The following is a 21510-nucleotide window of genomic DNA, read 5'->3' on the forward strand; positions in this document are numbered from 1 at the left end:
TTACAAAAAGGAACATGTTTTATTCACCTTTATTGATCAAAAACAAAGTTTTTATTTAAGAAAATGTGAAAAGATAGACCCTTAAGAAGTAAAGCCACATTAGTTGTTGTAACTGGGTGAAAAATGGTTAAAGGCCGGACATCTCTACCTCTGCAGAGTCTTTCTCAAAACCTTTGATGAAAACTTTGCACAGGTAAACACATCATCATTGTTATTGCTAGGTTTTTCAGAAATTAAAGCCATAAGTTCACAGTCTTTAGGAGGCTGAATTGGGTTTGATTGTAACAACTTTTAGAAGAGTTAAAAATATAAATTAAACTAATGGACCATTCATGATTGAAATTAATTCGTTACATTTTAGTTGATTGACAATTTTTGTGCACTCTGCAGTATTTTAGATAAATCAAATTGCAAATTGGTCCTGATAAAAAGTTTATAAAACGATTTTTGTTGATGGTTTTGGGTATTTTTTTTTCTGGGGTGATAAACTGTACCTTTAAGTTTGGTTTAGAAAAACACATGACGCAAATTTGACAACGGAGGGCGCTACAACAAATAAAAGTCACGGCAAATTTTTTCCAAACAACTTAGAAACACTTACCGCTTGAGGGCGCTACACAGATCATCTCCGCACGAAAGACGTGGGAAAGGAATGAAGGATGCTCGTCTTATTTTGGTGTTGATTTCTCCAAAAATTGTGATTGAAATGTAAGTATAAGCAACGGAAACATCTTTATTTTATCTATTTTAATGTTTTTGACTTACTTAATTGACTTACTCACCACGTGAACGTGCCGGGAGGAGAGACTACCGACCGGGGTCGGGGACTCGGCGGTCGGGGAGACGTCGTCAGCAGACGGTCCTGATTAATACTGCCTGGTGCTGGGTCAGCAGACCATGGAAGACAGCCCATGACGTACGTCCTCTACTGGGTCTCCTTTTCCGTCTACCCTAGGAACCCTAGCGTTTTCGTAACTGTAATGTAACCCGTCATTTGCCAGTGATTAACTAACGGCCAGCTCAACCAAAACAGTTATTGGTTAAACTGCCAAAACCATTGATGATCTACACCGATGTCATGTCTTAACTCGTATAAATTTTAAAACTTTTCTCTTTTGACCAGATACATGTAGTTAAGTTCCAGTCAAGATGAATCCTGACCTAGACCTTGATGCTCGGGCTACGCCACCACCACGTCCTAGGACTCCCGTTTCAACTCTTTGGTTTGAGTTCCTTCTTGATGCAAGTTTGCTTCAGAAACATCTAGCGCAAGAGAACCCAGGTACCCAAATGGATGTGGGCTTCCTTTATAATTAATAGTTAAAGACACTGAAAACTATTGGTAATTGTCAAAGATTAGCCTTCACAGTTGGTGTATCTCAACATATGCATAAAATAACAAACCTGTGCAAATTTGACCTCAGTCAGTCGTTGAAGTTGCGAGACAATAATGAAAGAAAAAAACACCCTTGTCACACAAAGTTGTGTGCTTTCAGATGCTTGATTTCGAGAGCTCAAATTCTAAATCTAAGGTCTCGAAATCAAATTCGTGGAAAATTACTTCTTTCTCGAAAACTACAGCACCTCAGCAACTAATATTTTAAGGGGAGCTTTCTACTATCATTACCTTCAAATGGTGTAAGTTTAATGTAAATCTGTGGACATTGTGTTTTGTGTTACAAAAAGTACCCAAATCCTTTCAAGGGGTTCAGAGGTTTAGGGAATGTTGCCATCCTGGCTTCAGTTTCACAAATCTGATGATACACAAGTTTGGGCAAAAGAAAGACTTTATACTATGAAATTTGGCAATATTATACTTGTGCAACATTTTGACAAATGCAATGTGTAACTTATGACTTACAAAGTGACTTGGATTTTTGATGACAGAGCCAACTGCCACGCAACTGTTGGTGCTTTTTGTGGCACAGTCCATTAAGACAACGGGGGAGGAAGAGTCTGAGCAACAGAAGCGTAAATCTGCTTCCTTGAAGTGTCTAGCATTGCAGGTGGCTGCACATCTCAATTGGAACATCAGCAGACTTCAGAAAGAGTAAGGCAGAAATATCTCTTCAACTCCCCCCCCCCCCCCCAAAAAAAAAAATAATAATAATAATAATAATAATAATAATAATAATAATAAATACACACACGCTCAAGCTGAATACGCCTGCAACCGTGGACCTTCTATTGTCCCTCTTTTGTTTATACTCAAACTTTTTTGCAACAGCTCCCATTGGTTTTGTATATGTTTTCCAACCGTAGACCTTTCCCTACTCTTTTGTTATAGGTCTTCGGTTTGAATGTGTATACCTACTCACGTAGACACCCCAAATTATAATAAAAATAAATCAATTTAAAACAATAAATAAATGAATAAAAATCAATCAATTACTCAAACAATTATTCAAAAAAAATATGAAACATCCCTTAACTCCCAGAGTTTGTTGTAGTACATGTAAGACGTTCACAGTAGTTAGTTTAATGTAAATATTTTCACTGCTTGTTTTCAAACTATGTTCATGTTCTTGTTCTGTTCCGTTTTTACCTGCTCTCATCACCCAACTTATTCTGGAAATTTAATTTTCTGATTTTTTGTTTCAGGTTGCCTCTTTTCATGGTTCACAAAGTACTCAAGGATTTTGTTGAGTCTGTCTCGCCTCCGAATCTAAACATCCGACCACACACAGATGTTTGTAGTCTGGAGGATTCGGTTCTTGTAGCTCTAGCAGTTTACAACAGATGGTAAATAAAAAACAGTTTCGTTAATTTGAGGATTGGTAGACTAAGACCTAAGCGGTGTTCCTATCAGACTTTTTTTGTTAAAGTGTTGCGACTTTTTTGTAGAACGACAAAAATAAATCCAATGGGGACGCATGGTAAACTGACCTCCCTGTCAACTTACTGCAACCATGATACTGTCCGAAAAAGGTTGCTGAAGATGTCCGCGCAGTAACTTAGAGGATTTGGTCTTATTATGAAATGCATATATGGCTAGATAGATAATTTAAAAGTAGAATCTAATGATCCAAACAAACATGCCTTGACATTGCACTGTTTTCCTTTTACGTCGGTGTTAGCGTCGAAAAAGGAAAGCCGAGCAATTGCGAGTGCTACTTGTGTGGATCATTATACTCTACTTTTAAAATATCTTTCTAACAATATGTATTTCATAATACATGGTTTCAAATGCTTTTCAAAGACCAACTTGTCCGATCCAAGGCAACATACGTGTTCCTTTAACAGGGCCGTTATGAAGTCCAATTGGAACAGCTCCGTGCTGTAAACCTACCCCGACCACGCTCGAACACTATGCCACTTTCCCAGAAAATAAGTGCAGGGGGGGAATAATGCACATCAGAATTACACCAAAGCCAGTCACGGTAACTTTCCGCGTGGTAGTAGAAGAAAAAGTGCATGGGAACACGACTTAAGACCAACAGAAAAAGAAATCTCTAGATTAATCTATTCTCAAGCTTGATTTTGACCATGACGCATATTTTTTTACAGGTGCATTAGAACGTTGCTTGACAGCGCTTACTCAACCAAGTCGAACAAGACATCCATCGCCAACATTGCAAATGGGTGAGTCTAAAAGTCAACAGGGCCCAATTTCATGGCTCTGCTTACCGTAAGCATAGACTGGGCGCTTATGGAAGCAGGGGTTTCGCGCTATGTGTTAAAGCTCTGGAGAGATCCTTGTTGTGGTGCAGCATCTTTAGTTGCTCTCAGGCCGACCCTTGAGACGACACAGAACAGCTGATAAACAGAATTTACACAAAGATGGTGTACGATGTATGAATCTGTCTGATGAAAGACTGAACAAAAAGTGCAAATATTTGAAGTCTCTTATAAACCACCTTTATGATTTCGGTATTTTGTTTTGATTCCAGGTCCAATATGAATGTGGCTGGAATTAACGAGATGGTCATTAAAACAGTGAGTAAATATTAACCAGGGATGAGATTGTTCAGACTTTTTATGTCGGCCTGGTGAAGAAAATCAGACAATATTTTTTCCCACAAATAAAGAAATCCTGCTCATTGGTCTACTTCTCTAGTGCTTTGGATACTGTTCCCAAAAGCTCTTTGGAGTCTATAACCCCATGGGTTGCCAAACTGTAGTGGCATCATTTCAACATACCTTTGAATTTGTATCCAAGTTTCAGACTTTTTCTTTAGTATTGACTCTCACCCCTGATTAACATTACCACACCACTTACAAATATGTGATGGTTTTTACCTCGAAAAACAACCAAAAGTAATATTGCACCACAACACCTTGTAAACCATTACAAGCTGCTATAAAGTAATAGGTACCATACTTCAAAACATAGCTCCAAATATCTGGCAGAAAAAGAAGAAGAAAAAACCCAGAGCATTTTGATACACCCCTGGGGATGTGATACAGCGCTATACATGAATCCATTATTAATGTTCATTTTGGATTTACCCATACATGACAAGTGTGTTAGCACTTTCCCAAGTCCTGTGAACAAACATCACAGGCGTGTTACTCGGGTGGGATTCGAACCCACGACCCTTGCAATTCTAGAGCAGTGTCTTACCAACTAGACTACCGAGGGTGCCCGGTAGCTAGAGGCAGTTCGAATCCTATGTTTTGGCAGCGGGTACCGCATCGATATAAGAGATGTCAAATTTGCATCGGGGATAAAGAATATTAATTTTGGATTTACCCATACACCGATGTGTGTTAGCACTGTATACTCAGTACTTTCCCAAGTCCTGTGAAAAAATATCACAGGCATGTTACTCTGGTGGGATTCAAACCCACGACCCTTGCAATTCTAGAGCAGTGTCTTACCAACTAGACTACCGAGGTTGCCAGGTAGCTAGAGGCAGTTCGAATCCTATGTGTAATAGGATGAAATTGCAGCCCTTTCTTTTTTTTGTTACCCCTAGTTTACCTATGTCCTGCTCGGACTAGGGCGAGTCTAGGGGTGGGTGGTTGCCTGGTGGTGTGTGATGAGTGGGTGATTGGTAGCAGGATTTGCAACCAATCAGGGCTATTGAGGAAGGGATGTCTAGGGGTCAGTGACCAAACCCAAGAAAGTGGTTTGACACTTGGCCACTGGACACCGACAGAGGACGGATAGTGTTAGAATTAACCCTCCAAGTTCCTTCAATAATTACACTTTGCCTCTGTCGGACATCTACGTTGGATTGCGCCAGCCCAGCTTTATTACCACAATAATTGTATATTCATCCCCTGTCCTGCTCTAGGTGAGTTTGATTTTACTTTTATCTTTCTTGTGAACCTAGTTAGGTTTAAAAGTTAAAGTAAAGATCGGCGTGTCGCTTAACACTTAGTTTTAACAATCGCTGCTACTTTCTATTGTGTAAGGATAGTGTTTCAGATTTTGATGATTGAAGTTCTAGAAAAGAAGTTCCTTTTTACAAGCTCTTATTTTGAATTGATAATTGTTGACTTGTTGTTTTCCATGCTCTTTTGACTTTTTATGCTTACAAAATGTGAATTGCCAGATTACATTTTGTCTCAGTATTATCTTGCTTTGAACTTGATTTATTTAATGTTGATTTAGTTTCTGCATTATTCAGTACTTATTTGTTTCATGGTTTAATTGCATTGTCTACTTTGTTCAAGACCAGATACTTTAACTAGAGTCTGTTTTATTCAGTGGTTGATTTATTTGATTACACCTGTTGATTATTAAAACAACTTATTTCTAATAGTACTTTTTTATATGAGTTTGGCAACAGACAAAGACTAGTTTTGTATTTGGAGTTTTTTTGGTTTTAGTTTTATGCATCTATCTTTCTTTTATTTACTGAAACTATACTGTTCAGTCAGTAATCATTTTTATCATAGTTTTGCTCTATGGTTTCATACATATATCTTTGCTTTTTAACTTCTCGTTTGGTTGTTAATGTTTTGCATTTACTTTTATTTTTACTTCTTTTAAGTTTATCATTGTATATAATTCATTGCAGTCAAACCAATTCCCACGGTTTTTCATTGTTTATTGTAACATCCTGATTTCATGGTACCAATAGTTCCATGGAATGTCTTACCACACAATATGCAAGGGGTGTAGTTTCCCTTAATTGGCTTTTAAATACCCTGTCCATCATTTTGCCTCAGGCATGCACTGGTCTGGGGAATAGTGTGACCTTTTAGCACCCATACTGCACTGGCTAGTGTAACAGTCTCACACAGCTGTTATTGTTTCACACTTAATTTACTTCCAAGATTAGTGATTTCTGTTAAAGGATTATAAGATTTATTATTAGGTATTTAATTTTAGTGTAGTTTATATTTGTGAATGGCATAGTATTAATTTTAAACTTGGCCACTGGACACCGACAGAGGACGGATAGTGTTAGAATTAACCCTCCAAGTTCCTTCAATAATTACACTTTGCCTCTGTCGGACATCTACGTTGGATTGCGCCAGCCCAGCTTTATTACCACAATAATTGTATATTCATCCCCTGTCCTGCTCTAGGCCGAATCCAAATCAAGAGAGCCAGCAGGACAGCGTGTCATCAACTGTAGCCTATTTATCTTCACTGCATTTTCGTCATAACCAGTCGTACCAGGACAGTAATCCTGTCCCCTGATCAAGGACAAGGACCTGTTTCTGAAGTCCCCATCTCCAAGTTTGTCATCATCTTCACAGCCCAATATCTTCAACTTTGCTGGAAGAACTTTTACATTGTTACACCGGAATCTTCAATTCAAGTTATCGTCCTTCCCAGTCCACCACCAACAGATAGGCCATTCATTTATTTTTGTTTTATATTTCCATTGTATAAAGTTTCATTGTTATTTTCGTTGCATTTATAATATTGTCGAGACCCGCCGGGTTTACTTCTCTCTGTTTGTTTCTGAGATTTTATTAGTATCTCGTTCACATTGTTTAAATACAGCGTTTTAAAGTCGCCTCTCCCTTATAGTAGTCGGGATTTGAATAAACCTTTCTTTATATTTTACAACACCACTAAAACAGCGTGTCCCTTGTAAAATTTATTATGTTTCAGCACAGAGTGCGCTAGCCGCACTCAAACCTGTTACATATGTAACATGCCTGTGATATTTTTTTCACAGGACTCAGGGAAAGTACCGAGTATACAGTGCTAACACATGTTGGTGTATATTCTTTATCCTCGATGCAAATTTGACATCTCTTATTATTATTGTTGTTGGCACTCCAACTCCTATAATTAAAACTCTCAAAACTTGGAAAAACAACAATTATAATGTGAGAGTAACTATAAATATAAATATGAATAGTAAACTTGCGGGTACAACCATGACTAAAATCTCTTTTGAAGGAGTGGTGGCAGTATACTCTGCTCGTCTTCAGGACGAGCAGAGTATACTGTTTGAAACGTCGAGACCAAACCGGTTCTTTTCAGAGCCACCACTCCTTCAAAAGAGATTTTACTCATGGTTGCACCCGCAAGTTTACTATTCATATTTAAATTTATAGTTACTCTCGTATCTCCGCACCATGCAAAGCTTCAAACACCAATTATAACTTGCATTCAAATTTGTCATTTCAGGTTAAGGATACCCTACAGGAATCTGTAAGTTTTCTGGAACGTTGTCTTAAGATCAACAGAGACATCTCCATTCCCAACATGAAGACATTCCAAGAAATACCGCCTACAACAACAACAACCATCGAAACCCCGCCGACCAATGGCGAAGCAGAGACTTCAGCATTGACCAATCACAGACAGGATGCAGAGCGGGAGTCTCTTCCCGTTTTGAGCAAGGATCAGTTTCTTTGTTTGTTGTATTATGACCTCGGCAGTTTGTACTTCCATCAGAGACTTGTTGTCACGGCGACGGAGATGTTCAATAGGGCGGCTGCTACTCTTCCCTCGGTGAGATACACCTCTTAAAAATACTTACTTTAGAGTTTAAAGGCACTGGACACTATTGGTAATTACTCAAAATAACTATTAGCATAAAAACTTACTTGGTAACGAGTAATGGAGAGCTGTTGATAGTATAAAACATTGTAAAGTAATGTAGTTTTTGAGAAAGAAGTAATTTCTCACTTAAATATTTGAGTTTGATTTTGAGACCTCAGATTTTTATTTTGATGTCTTGGAATAAAGCATCTTAAAGCACACAACTTGTGCAACAAGGGTGTTTTTTATTTCGATATTCTCTCAAAACTTTGACGACCAATTGAGTTCAATATTTCACAGGTTTGTTATTTTATGCATATGTTGAGATACACCAAGTGAGAAGACTGGTCTTTGATAATTACCAGTAGTGTCCAGTGTCTTGAAGATTCTCATTCAAAAGCTTCACTTCTTTCAAGTTATCAAACTTTGCTACACTTTGGAATTCCTAATCAGAAGCTACTTCTCTCAACTGGCTTTTAAAAACACAAACCAATAAGAGGCCGTTCACAATTTTCAACATGTTCACAAGTTTACAAACCGTATACTTTTTCAAAACCCCCTCCCTTCCCCCTAAAAGTGTACAAAGAAAAAGTCAGTGATATAATCAAGTCATCTTTGCTCAAGTCAAGTCAAGTCGCAAGTCATTTTTCCTCAAGTCAAGTCAAGTCACAAGTCAAATTTTTGCAAGTCAAAGTCAAGTCTTAAGTCAATTTTTTGCAAGTCAAGTTAAGTCACAAGTCACATAATGTCCTAATATAAGTCAAACGACAAACATAAGTAAAATCTTTCCGTCGCCAAATGTTTCCAACGACTACCTTTGTCTACCTGATCCAAAACAAAGCTTTTGAGGTTAAATAGCTACTTTAACACCAAGAAATTATATTGGAAGATAATATTGTTAAACCTCCCTTTAAAATATATAATGTGTTTTGTTGGCAGCTTTCTGGGTCCGTTTACTGCGACATAGATTCAAAAACTCTGCAAGGTTATTTATCTGCCTGCGTTGGGTGCCAGAGGCTCCTAACCCCAGATCAACCCAGTCGAACCGTCCCTGGAGGACCCATCATTCAAAAGATTGAGAAAAGCAGACAGGAAGGTTTCAAAGTAAGCGTCAACACAAATTCAGAAGATTCTCAAAGTTTAAGAGATGTTAAATTTGCATCGGGGATAAAGAATATTAATTTTGGATTAACCCTTACAACGATGTGTGTTAGCACTGTAAACTCCGTACTTTCCCGAGTCCTGTGAACAAAAAATCACAGGCATATTACTCGGGTGGGATTCGACTTGCCTCTAGCTACCGGGCAATCTCTGGGGTCTAGTTGGTAAGACACTGCTCTAGAATTGCAAGGGTCGTGTGCTCGAATCCCACCCGAGTAATATGCCTGTGATTTTTTGTTCACAGGACTGGGGGGAGAGTATACAGTGCTAACACGGTGTAAGGGTAAAACCAAAATTAAGATTCTCTTTACCAAGTACGTTTTTATGCTAAATTTTTTTTTGAGTAGTTACCAATAGTGTCCAGTGCTTTAATACAACTGTAAAATACTTTATCAACTTCTCTTTTTTCCAGGGCATTGCTGAACTTCTCGAGGAGGACAATTGTAAATTACAAACCCCGCTCTCCTATCGAGACTACCTCCTTCAAATCGTCCTCTCTCAGCCAGACGTCGACATTGAGATCAAGCATCACGTTTTAATCCTCAGTGTTATTAGGAGATACAAGGAGGCGTCCATTATGCCTCCTCATCATCTTGAGGCTATAGGAAGTGCCTCACAGAAGAATCTGGAGGTCCTAGGGACGGTGAGTGCACATGATTTAAAGGAGTTAATACAGGGGTGTGATTTTTCTGTTTAACCCCCCCCCCCCCCCTAAAAAAAAAAAAAAAATCTTAAAAAAATAAATAAAAAAATTACATTATATTTTAGAACTTCAAATTCATAAGATTGCAGAGTAGGGCTTTCAAAACCAAAGATAAATATAAGGCATAAAAAACAAACATTTATGTTGGTGTAACGGCCCCCCAAAATAGGGTACATATAGGTAGGTAGGGATTTTGTTGGTTTTTTTTTTTCATTTTTTTTCTCCCTTCCAGCAATGAAAATGACATGTTTTCTAATTGTTTAAGCCGTTGGTATACACCATAACAACAGAAAACAAGGTTACACACAACAAATGGTATATTTTTAAACTCTTGATGACATTTATTTAATTTTTATGTCTTTAATAGATTTTAATGATTAAATTTCTTCCCTTGAAAAAAATGAAAATATACAGGGTCGGCCGTACTTTTAGGGTAGGTCGGGTTACCCCAACATAACATATATTTTTTTGTATGCCTAATGGAAGCAGGCTTTGTACCCACAAGTCGCCTCGGGACCTTGAGGGCTTTTGGGACAACCCTCCAGTTTGGAGGTACTTGGGATAATTGAGGCCAGTTTGGGCCTCAGTGGGATCATTACTGTGATCAGACTGAACAAGAAAGAAACATCAACTTGAAAAAAACTTGTTAACTCGGAGGTGTTGTTGTCTTTATTTCAGTTTCTTAAAGGAGAACTTCAGCAAGGCACAAATAAGAACAAACTTATGACACTAGTCAGGTAAGTAAATTGATAGTTTAACTCTAAAAATTGTTGTTGATGGCCTCTTAAAATTTTAGCTAGCACCCCACAACTCAAGAACTCTTAGACCAAAAATCAAAATCCCTGAAACTTAATTGTAAAACGGAAAGAACGAACACAATTTGTTGTCTTACATTGTCCACAATTTTAACAATAGTTAAAGTTGCTTCTTTTTTATGCTTTTCTATTATGCAGCCTTCTAAAAAAGATTCTTTTCCTAGTGCAATTTTTCTTTTGTGTTGTTGTTTTGTTTTGTTTTTTATCTCATTGATGTTTTTTATTGTGATTCCGCTTTCTTAATTATTTTGTCAAATTCTTGTTCTTGTAAATTTACTTGCAATTCAGCTGATGCCGCGTTTTGTAAATTTGTATAATAAACCCTTGATGAATGAATGAATGACTCTACTAGGGTCAAAATATGAGACCATTAACAACCATTCTTATACAAGCGTTTGAAGATAAAAACAAGGAACCAGAATGTGTCTCTGCTTGTCTGAGATCTATGACTATTTATTCTAAGAGTTGTCAAATATCAAGAAAACATGGTCCCTTTCTGAAGAAACTGAAATCTAAAAAGTGATTTTTCTTTTTTGGTAGATGTTTGTGTTGTGATGAAAGGCTTTCCAAACATCTTCAACAATCTCTTCAAGATTTGCTCACAAGAGAAGAGTTACTTGAAGTATGTGGAGGGAAGATGGAGGATAAATCAATGGAGCAGAAGATGTGCATCTCTTCCCAGTGTGGTAAGAAGTTAAATCAACCTCAAGGAATCGTTATACGATATGTGATACGATAAAGCAAAAAGAGTCGTTTGTCGGAAATATCTGTATGAAGAAACAAGCCAAAAACAGGCCAACAAAATTGTCACAAAAATGTGTTTTGTACATTTAAATGCCAAAATATATCTTGTTTTATACTTGCAACTTCCTTCTTCGCCTTGGGTGCCATTTCCTTCCTTGGGTGTACAAAACGCCATGGACCCCGCAACAATTGTATAATGTAACTGGTGACCCCGATTGAAGAAATAAATTATTTTGTTATACAAATCTGGTTATAAAGAGCTTGAATTTGATTTCTTTTTTCAGACAATGTCGCTCTCCAGTTGGGCAAACTAGAACAGAGGTTACTTCTGAGTAATAGCAACACAGACTTGGAGAATATTCTCACTCAACTACATCGACTTGGACCAGGAAAGCACTACTCAAATATTAACAGTAAAGTAAGTAATAATTAACTATGACTAGTAGTAAACTTATATAGGGTTTGAGGCATTGCATGGTGTGGGTTGCCCCTTGTGTGTAGTGAGGCGTAGACTGTGGGTTGTTAGAGGAGGAGGGTGGTAGGATGGTGTTCCAAATACTGCTGATGAAATAACCTTGCAGGTACAACCATGTGTTAAATTTCTTTTGAGGGAGTGTTGGCTCTGACAAGGGCCAGTTTGGTCTCAATGTTTCGAACAGTATACTCCTCTTCAGAGCCAATACTCCCTCAAAAGAGATTTAATACATGGTTTTACCCGCAAGTTTACTATTATTTATTTTTGATTCTATCCCAGCCTATTTTCTATACCATCCACCCGGGTAATAGTTAGAAAGCAGGACAGTTCTTTTCAGAACTGAGAAGTCTCCCGAACCCCGAACATCTGCTCAGCGGTAGTAAAACAAAGCAAGACAGTTCTCTAAGAACAAACTCTACCTGGCAAGTAGATACACACGTGGTGTAACCGCAAACCAAATATACGTTGATACCTCACCAAGCAATGCCTCAAAACCTATAGTTTTTTCTTATTCTTCACACTATACCCCCCCAAAAAAAATTCTTCATAGAATCTTATCAATGTCTCTAATGATATAACCATTAAATGATTTTTTTTCCTTCTTTATTGACAGTGGCAGATTGAGAAAAGCTATGCTTTTATCCTGGACGGTATGGGAGACAAGAAGACTCAAGATATGCTGTTTTTATTGTTAGTCAAGGCACAACACTGCACTCAGATTAAAGTAAGTTACTGTCTCTGTCTCTAGAACAATATAGTCTTATATTATCTGCAAATCATTGACAAACTTGAAAGTGAAAAAAACCCAGGGTCACCATTAAAAGAAAGACAGAAGGATTGAATAGTTCAGAGAGTTTTTCAGTAAGTAAAGTCCATGTGGGGGGTTTTCAATCTATGAAGGTGTTCCTGTTAAATTGCCTAAGAAATGGAGCTTAGAGTGAAAAATTTTCCACAATTTTGTTTCTGGAATAGTACACAGATACAATTTCTATCTCTTTCCTAGAGTTACACAACAGCCAAATCCTGTTAAATTGCCTCAAAAAAAGAAGCTTAGAATGACAAAGTTTCCGAAAAGGTTTTCTTTATAAAAATGATGTTGTTATAAAAAAGACACAAATTTCTATCTCTTTCCTAGAATTACTCAACAGCTAAATCCCTACTGCAGACTGCACACGCTCTAGTCCGTGACACGTCCTTCAAGCTACAAAAAGCGCTATTACATGAGGTACTGTATGTGGAGTTGCTAAGTGGAGAGGCCGATAGTCAGACCACTGAAGCAGGCAAACAAACCATAGCACAAAGGATACAAGCGTGCTTAGCAAGTGCCAAGAGTGGTAAGAGTGTTTGGTGCCTTAATTTTTTACGTTACTGTTTCAAAAGATAAAATGTAAAGACCAATCTAAATGGGTAGCCAGTGTATAATGATGCTGTCCTACAGACAGCATAGACAGCATCATACCCTTGTATTATTTCATGGCTGAGTGGTTCAGACCATTGAATTCAAGTTCTTGGGGTTAAGTCTTAGAGTATGGGGTCAAACCCCAGCCATGACACTTGTGTTTTTGAGCAGGATACTTTACTATAATTGCTTCTCCTCTTTCAGGGGAATAAATGGGAACCTGCGAAGGCAGAGGTAGATATTGTGCATGAAATTGCCACCGGAGTGCCACGGCAGCTCGGGGCTATACACTCCCTATAGGGGGCTGAGAGAGATTTAAAAAGGAATGTTGTTGGCTCAATGACCAGAGCACTAATGTAAAGCCCATTGAGACATTATTGTGAACTGCCCTATATAAGAACTAGTTATTATTAGTATTATTAACAAGAACATATTCCTGTTTTTTATCTTGATTGTGATTTCAGAACGTGACATTACACCGAGGGACTCGATGCTAGATGAGTGTGTGATTCATCTACTCAATTCTGGTAACTGGATTGATGCTATGGGAGCTGACTTCATTGGTACCCAGTACTCAATGGTAAATTGTATGGTTATAAATTTTGTGGCTATAATTGCTTCTCTCCACCCAGGGTTAAATGGGTACCTGTGAGGGCAGATATGGTTCTTGTGATTGATTTAGCCGAGTAGCGCATAATTGTTGCACATGCTGTATACTCCCCAGGGAGCTGAGGTGGTTCAAGGGGATAGATTAAGGCCCATCCTGGGGTCGATTTCACAGACAGTTAGGACTAGTCCTAACTTAATACAAGTCCTAAGAGATATCAAAAACGTACAGCTAGTCCTAAGTTAGGACTAGTAACTGGTCCTAACTCGAGATAAGACTAGTCCTAACTCTTTGTGAAATCCACGCCAGGGGTTATAATGTTGGAAGCGCTTTGAGACGCCCTTTGGGTGTGTAAAGTAACATTAAAATTAATATTCTTTATCCCCGATGCAAATTTAACATCTATTATATCGTTGCGGTACCCGCTGCCAAAACATGGGATTCGAACTGCCTCTAGCTACCGGGCAACCTCGGTAGTCTAGTTGGTAAGACACTGCTCTAGAATTGCAAGGGTCGTGGGTTCGAATCCCACCCGAGTAACATGCCTGTGATATTTTTTCACAGGACTCGGGAAAGTACTGAGTATACAGTGCTAACACACATCGGTGTACGGGTAGAAACCAAAATTAATATTAAAAAATCGATTATTATTATTTTCATGCTTTTCTTTCTTCAGTTGGGTAAAGTGATAGCCGCTGTCTGTCATGATCTCTCCATCGGTAATGAGGCATTAAAGACTTCAACCTGTCTCTGGAACGCTACTCTACAGATATTCAGCTCCGGGAATAAACAGGTTAAACGAAGCAGCACTGGCAAACCAACCGCTACGGTGCAGAGAGAGTCTATGCTGGCCATTATGTTCAGGTAAGTAGGGGTAACTATTATTCATTATTCAACCAATGCTTGTTATTGTGTTAAGATAATTAGTATAAATTAAATTTATTTAAAGGAACACGTTGCCTTGGATCGGATGAGTTGGTCGTTGAAAAGCGTTTGAAACTGTTTGTTATGAAATGCATATGGTTAGATAGATAATTCAAAAGAAGAATATAATGATCCACACAAATTTACCTCGAAATTGCATGGTTTTCCTTTCACTTTGCGAACTAACATGGTCGGCCATTTATGGCCGACCGTGTTAGTCGAAGAGTCAAAAGGAAAACCACGCAATTTCGAGGCATACTTTTACAACATCTTTCTAACCACATACATTTTATTTCGAACGGTTACAAGCGATTTTTATATACCAACTCGTCCGATCCAAGGCAACGTGTTCCTTTAATTATAAAGTCAATGCTTGTCATAATCTTTAGGTGACAAAATTGATATATCTTCATTATTTGTTTGGCTTTACTCGATAAAGTTTTGTTTTAGACGAGACTCTTTGCAAATTTGTGATATTCATATTTCTGTGGTGTTCATTTGTGAATGCTTTGGCCAGAGATGCTGTCTCCTGCTGTCATCCTGCTAAACGTTGGTTTGCTCAATATTTTTGATGCAGATACCATGACTTTTTTTTACTGTTTTTTCAGAAAGTAGACGCTTTTTTCAGATGGCTTTTTCACATAATATGGCTTTAATTTGATCTTTCTTGCCTTTTGCCTGTAAATCAGGCTTGCGTTGACAAAAACCAATCCATGACCCTACCTCTAATCTGAAAATGGTATTTTTGGATAACGATTCTTTCATTTTGACCATCAGGTCGGATTTTCTTCAGTTCTTGAAGCATCTTCGCTCACCTCTTTGTCTCTCTGTGATGCTTTCTTGTCTGGTGAAGTTGCACAACGTTTTAAGAGACGATAGTCCAAATGAGTTATCGCATGAACACACCAAACTCTGGCCAACTACTGTTACCAAGTAAGTTGTATGTAACAGATGGAAAATTGCACCGGGGATAGAGAATATTAATTTGTTGTTTGTGGTTTTACCAATATACACCGATGTGTGTTAGCACTGTATACTCAAGCTCTTAGTTCATGTTGCCCATCCAGAAGTTCACCTTTTTCCATGTAACTTATATTTTCCAATTGCCTCTAGCCGCCAGGCTAACTCAATGCTTTATTATGAAGACATCTGCTCTAGCAATGCAATGGTTAGGGTTTTGAATCCCACTCGGGTGATTTGCCTGTGGAATATTTTCACAGAGTATACAGTGCTTACAGTAATACACACCGGTGTATGGGTAATAAGAAATTACATTCTATATCCCTGACTCAAAACTACTCTTAGTTTTGTCCATGTAATTTAAAATACATATCATAAAACAAACTCATGAACAAATTCTTTCAAAGTAAATTGACACTTTTTTACATTCCGATAAATCTTCAGCTTAATGTTTTTTTAACATTTCTGACATAAATTAAAGTGTGTAATCATGTTTTGTTTTGCAGTGTGAGTTCCATTAATGTTGATTCTGTAACCATGGTTATGGGTCAGCTGATCAGTCATGTAATCAATGTCAACCCTAGCCAGCCCTCCTGGCTGAGGACCCAAGCCGACCTCCACTACGGTGAGTTTACTTGTTTAAAAAAAAGTTACTTTGGTTGGTGATTATTGGTATAAATGTCATAAAGTTAGTTGAATTTGGATATTGGATACCAATGTTGCTTTTTGACATCAGATATTTGACATTCACATATGATTGCACAGCGAATGACAATGTTGCTTTCAATATTCACCGAACAAATCTACGGGAATGTCCAGTATCCAATTTTGATGTACAATATCCAATATAAAAAAGCAACGTTGATATTCTCTGTACAAACATATGTGAGCGTCCAATATCCAGTATTAAACTATTGTATAAATTTCTTGCCTTTCTCAGGGAACAATCAGTACGCCTCAGCCCTGCAATTCTACCTGCAGTCAGCGAGCATTATAACAGGTTTCTTTGAGATGCCCCCTCCTCGCGATGTCTGGAACGACCAAGTGTATCGTCGTTTAATCAAGTGTTGCAGTCAGTTACAGTGTTTCACACTAGTGGCATTGTTGTGTCAGTTCTTACAGCCGGTAGACTACACAACAGCATTCAAGGCGTTGCAGGAGAAAACATGGTATGTAAAAACTAACTAAATCTTAAGATGATGTTAATGTATATGATTAATTTAAAAAGTATTCCACATTTTTATTTCTGTGGGCTTTCATAGGCAGCATTCATCCTTTTGAGAATTTTTTATATTTTTTATTTACCAATTAATTTTTAAGCCGAGTCACAATTTTGTTTTAATTTGAAAAAGCTGTCTGGTTTTTTTCTTGTATTTTGTGAATATTCTTGTTTTTATTTTCAATATCAAGTAACGAAACTGGCCAGTAAAGATAGCTCAGTTTGTAGAGTGCCGGCATGTTAATCTGGAGGTTGCATGTTTAAGTCCTGCTCTAGTCAATTTGTCTTTGTTTAAAGCCATTGGACATTTTCGGTAAACAGTATTGTCCAAAGGCCCACACTTCGTGTATCACAACTTATACACATAATAACAAACCTGTGAAAATTTAGGCTCAATCGGTCATCGGAGTCGGGAGAAATTAACGGGGAAACCCACCTTTGTTTCTGCACGTTTCGCAGTGTCATGGCATGTGTTTACAATAAATCCGTCAATTCTCGATATCGAGAATTGATAATTGCTTTAATGTTTTCTCAAAGAGTAAAGCATTTCATGGAATAATATTTCAAGAGAAGTCTTTCACCATTTGTGTTTCTGAATGACTTCTTGTGATTTTCTTTGTCTAGTTACGACGCTTGCGATGCTCTGTATGACTGTATCTGGGACGTCACTCTACTGGAATATCTCATATGTATCCTTTATTCTAATCCATGCAGTCAATGTAGGGGATGCAGTGACCAGATTATTATTAAGTGTGCTATTTGTTTGGGGTTTGCTGTTTTTCTTTTTAAATTTGTGGTGTTGGAAGTTTTGTGACTTGTTTCGAGTATTGGTTTACCATACGTTTAGCGACATAATCTTGGTGCAAGACGTTTTTAATCACTATCACTCAGCTATCACAATAGCCCTCTCCACGCCTCTCCCACATTTCTATTGATCAATAGCGGGAAAACTTCCAGATCACCGCCACATTTTTCTTGCTGACAGGTTCGCAGCTTCCAGAAACGCCCTCTATCAGTGGAATAATCTGGACGTACTCTGTAGTGTTGAGTGTATGTACATGTATGTAGGCCTAATGGTTTTACCAATTCATCAGAGACCGTCTTGCAGCTAGACTAATAGCCACATAGATCTACACCAGGTTTTTTGTACAGCTTTGATTGTTTGGATAAAGAGAGAATCACAAGGAACAGAAGTGCCCTCATCAAACTATTTGATTAGGTTTCCTTAATAGTTTTTCCCACCCTCAGGTCTTCATGGCAAACGGAATGAAGTAGAGAAAAAACAAAGAGCGGTAAGTGTTTAATTATATATTTGCAAAAAAACTTTCTTGGTAAAAAGCAATGTGGAGCTGTTGATAGTATAAAACATTGTGAGAAACCACTCCCTCTGAAGTAATTAGAATAACAATTTGTAGTGGGGATTTGGTTGAATTCTATTAAATTGGGAATCTTTGAACAAATTCCAAGAAGCTTGAAAGAATTAAAATTGACTTCTCTCAGCTCAGTTGATTTATTTTGTTTGTTTGATTTCTTCTGACGGCAGATACAAGCGATGAGTGAAGCGGAGCTAAATACGAGTAACCCAGAAAACATCCTGAGTGCTGCGACTCAGTGGAGAGCTTGCAAACTACTGCGAGCAATGACCAAGCAGTATTTATAACCACATTCACCTTCTTTCGAGAGAGAGCAACCTTTATAGACTGTATCGAATAAGACATCACCATTCAAATACCTGCCCTACAACATGGTGTCATGGTATCTGTAGGCGTGTACGTGTTCGTGTACGTGTGCATGTGTTTGCCGTAGAAATCAAACTGCGAACACTGCGTGCCTCATTGATGTACGCGTTTAGATGCGCATACGGCCTACCCTACAAGTTGGACTTTCATAGCAACAAAGGGGTTATTTGATACGGTGTACATTGTATAGATCTACAGATATCACATCTCGGAAATAAACTTATTTACCATCACCGAGAGGAATTAATGAGAAGTTTAAAACTGTTGGGGTGTCGTGGCCGAGCGGTCTTGGGTGGTGGACTCAAGTTGAATCCTTGCCTGGTCAGGCCTGGCTACACTTATGTCCTTGAGCAAAGCACTTAATCATAATTGCTTCTTGGAAAATATGTGTGTAAACTCTTTTACAATCTCCAAGAGGAACTTATAAGAAGTTTAGAATCTGTTCCGTAGACTTGGCACTAATGGCTCATTGATAGAGTGCCCTGAATATCAACAGATGCCACCTCTTGGAAAAAAGTTTGGAAACTCTTTTACAAACACCAAGAGGAACTTATAAGAAGCCTAAGAACTGATCAAGGGGTGTCGTGGTTGAGCGGTCTAGAGCGGTTGACTTAAGTTCTGTAACATTTTTATAATGTGGGTTTGAATCATGGCGTGGTAAGTCGCAGCGTTTCTGTTCTTGAGCAAGGCACTTTATATCATAATTGTTTCTCTACACCTAGGAGTACATGTATGAATGGGTACTGCGGAGAGCTTGGGAGTAACCTGCGATGGACTGGCATCCTGTCCAGGGGGAATGGAAATATTCACAGTCATTTAATGCCAAGGAAACCGGATATAAACTCTGTCTTTATGGGCCATATTGGATCGTGATTGTCTTAACTTTACTTTTAAGGATGTTCAGTACCCACTATTGGCCGATTTACAGAGCGCTCATATTTCAACGGATATTGCATCTTGGTAATAAGTGTAAAAAACTGTTTTACAATCACTAAGATGAATATGTAAGAAGTTTAAGAACTTTTTTTGTACCCAAGCACTTTTGGTTTATTGACAGAACGCCCTCAATATCCACAGATGCAACATCTTGGAAATGGGTGTAAACTCTTTTTTAATCACCAAAAGGTACTTAAAAAAGGTTTAAGAATTGTTGTGTAGACTTGGAAACTATTAGCTCATTGAAAGAATGTCATCAACAGATAGTACATCTTGGAAATAAGTGTAGAAACTCTTTCCCTTCGTTTAAGCAAGTAATAATGTGCCTCCCTCTAGAGCAAAATGAGACATTGTAAATAAAGGTTTGTACAGTTCAAAGATATCTTTTGGTAGGTTTTCATAATTTGTTTAATAACTTTGGAAAACAATATTGGTTATTGTCAAAGACCAGCAAATGTAGACCTAAAAAACTAAGATGATGTCAAATGCAGAGACATTGCAATAATTTAATGTATGATTAAGTACATAATAATTTGTTTACATGCAAAACAAGTTTTCTGGTTTTGCTATGTTCTGCCAACAGTCACTGTGTGTGGAGGTGAACCTGGCTATGACTGATGAATGTTTTATTTTGTTCAAAGACAGTGGACACTATTGGTGATTGTCAAAGACCAGTCTTCGTACTTGGTACATGGAGGTATCTCAACATATGCATAAAATAATAAACCTGTGAAAATTTGAGCTCAATCGGTCGTCGGAGTTGCGAGATAGTAATGAAAGAAAATACACCCTTGTCGCACCCATGGTCACACGAAGTTGTGTGCGTTTAGATGGTTGATGTCGATACCTCAAATTCTAAATCTGAGGTCTCGAAATCAAATTCGTGGAAAATTACTTCTTTCTCGAAGACTATGCCACTTCAGAGGGAGCCGTTTCTCACATGTTTTATACCATCAACCTCTCCCTATTACTCGTTAAAAAGTAAGATTTTATGGCAATAATTATTTTGAGTAAGTACCCACTGCCTTTAAAAAATGCACCTGTACTCGATTACTCGACAAATTGTCTCAAAACATGATATGGCTTAAAATGCATATAATTACACTATGTCTACTAGTTCTGGTTGCTGCAATAGCTGGTATTTTGTTTTCAAAAATGTACATGCAGTATACATAAATGTGACTGGGAAAAATGTGCTTAGCACGAAACTTTTGCCTTTATATAAGTTGGGCCCCTGGTATTTCCTTCCTCCATGCTGAAACATGTATGTAACAATCAATGCAGCGCATAAGAATAAACCGTCAAGCAGTGTCACAAGGAAATTAAAAAAGATGTACGCTGAACACCACGTGTTTGTCTCTCCTGTTTATAATAAACCGATCCACTAAGCCCCGCCCATTAAGTTTTGACCAATCACAACGCAACGAAGGTCCGACAAATAAGGTCCGACAAATAAGGTCCGACATGCGTGCGCGTATGCTTGGCGCGCGCGGCAGAGTGCAGAAAGGCATTGGAGAGCCCCACGTGTTCTTGCTCGCTCACACGTGCGTCCAGGGCAGAGCCTAATGGATCGGTCTATTGCATGCCATCCTCGCCAATAATTACAGTCATTTGACCAGTTCGGGATCATTGACCAGTTCGGGATCACTTCAACTTTGCAATAACCAAATAATTATATCACTTCTCATTATTACCAATTTCTGTTGATAAATGTGAAGATTAACACCCATTAAACCAACAAACCCAAAAATAAGGTGCCAAATATCATCAGCAAATAAATTATGGCTGTTTTCCTGAAGGTTGTCTGCGAAATTTATCATTTTTTTGTTTAAAAATGTTGGTTGAAAAACACTGTTAAAACTTCTTACCTGTAGAATTGGAGTGCCGGGGCAAAAAATATTTATGTAAAATGATAAGAATGTGTAAAA

General features: G+C 38.0%; 1 protein-coding gene across 1 annotated transcript; it reads left to right on the plus strand.

Annotated features, from left to right (window-relative positions):
- Positions 1-603: 603 nt before the first annotated feature.
- Positions 604-20899, plus strand: LOC139935132 (integrator complex subunit 8-like). The gene is made up of 22 exons (XM_071929606.1): positions 604-708; positions 1124-1282; positions 1888-2050; positions 2602-2742; positions 3508-3582; positions 3891-3936; positions 7544-7870; positions 8840-9004; positions 9474-9704; positions 10443-10501; positions 11120-11265; positions 11608-11741; positions 12412-12522; positions 12934-13132; positions 13662-13777; positions 14481-14668; positions 15506-15661; positions 16195-16313; positions 16629-16857; positions 17532-17596; positions 18156-18199; positions 18451-20899. The coding sequence occupies exons 2-22, from the start codon at positions 1150-1152 to the stop codon at positions 18565-18567; spliced, it is 2964 nt and encodes a 987-aa protein (XP_071785707.1). The 5' UTR covers positions 604-708; positions 1124-1149; the 3' UTR covers positions 18568-20899.
- Positions 20900-21510: the final 611 nt, after the last annotated feature.

This window comes from Asterias amurensis, chromosome 3, assembly GCF_032118995.1.
Source record: "Asterias amurensis chromosome 3, ASM3211899v1".
In the NCBI taxonomy this organism is placed as follows: domain Eukaryota; kingdom Metazoa; phylum Echinodermata; class Asteroidea; order Forcipulatida; family Asteriidae; genus Asterias; species Asterias amurensis.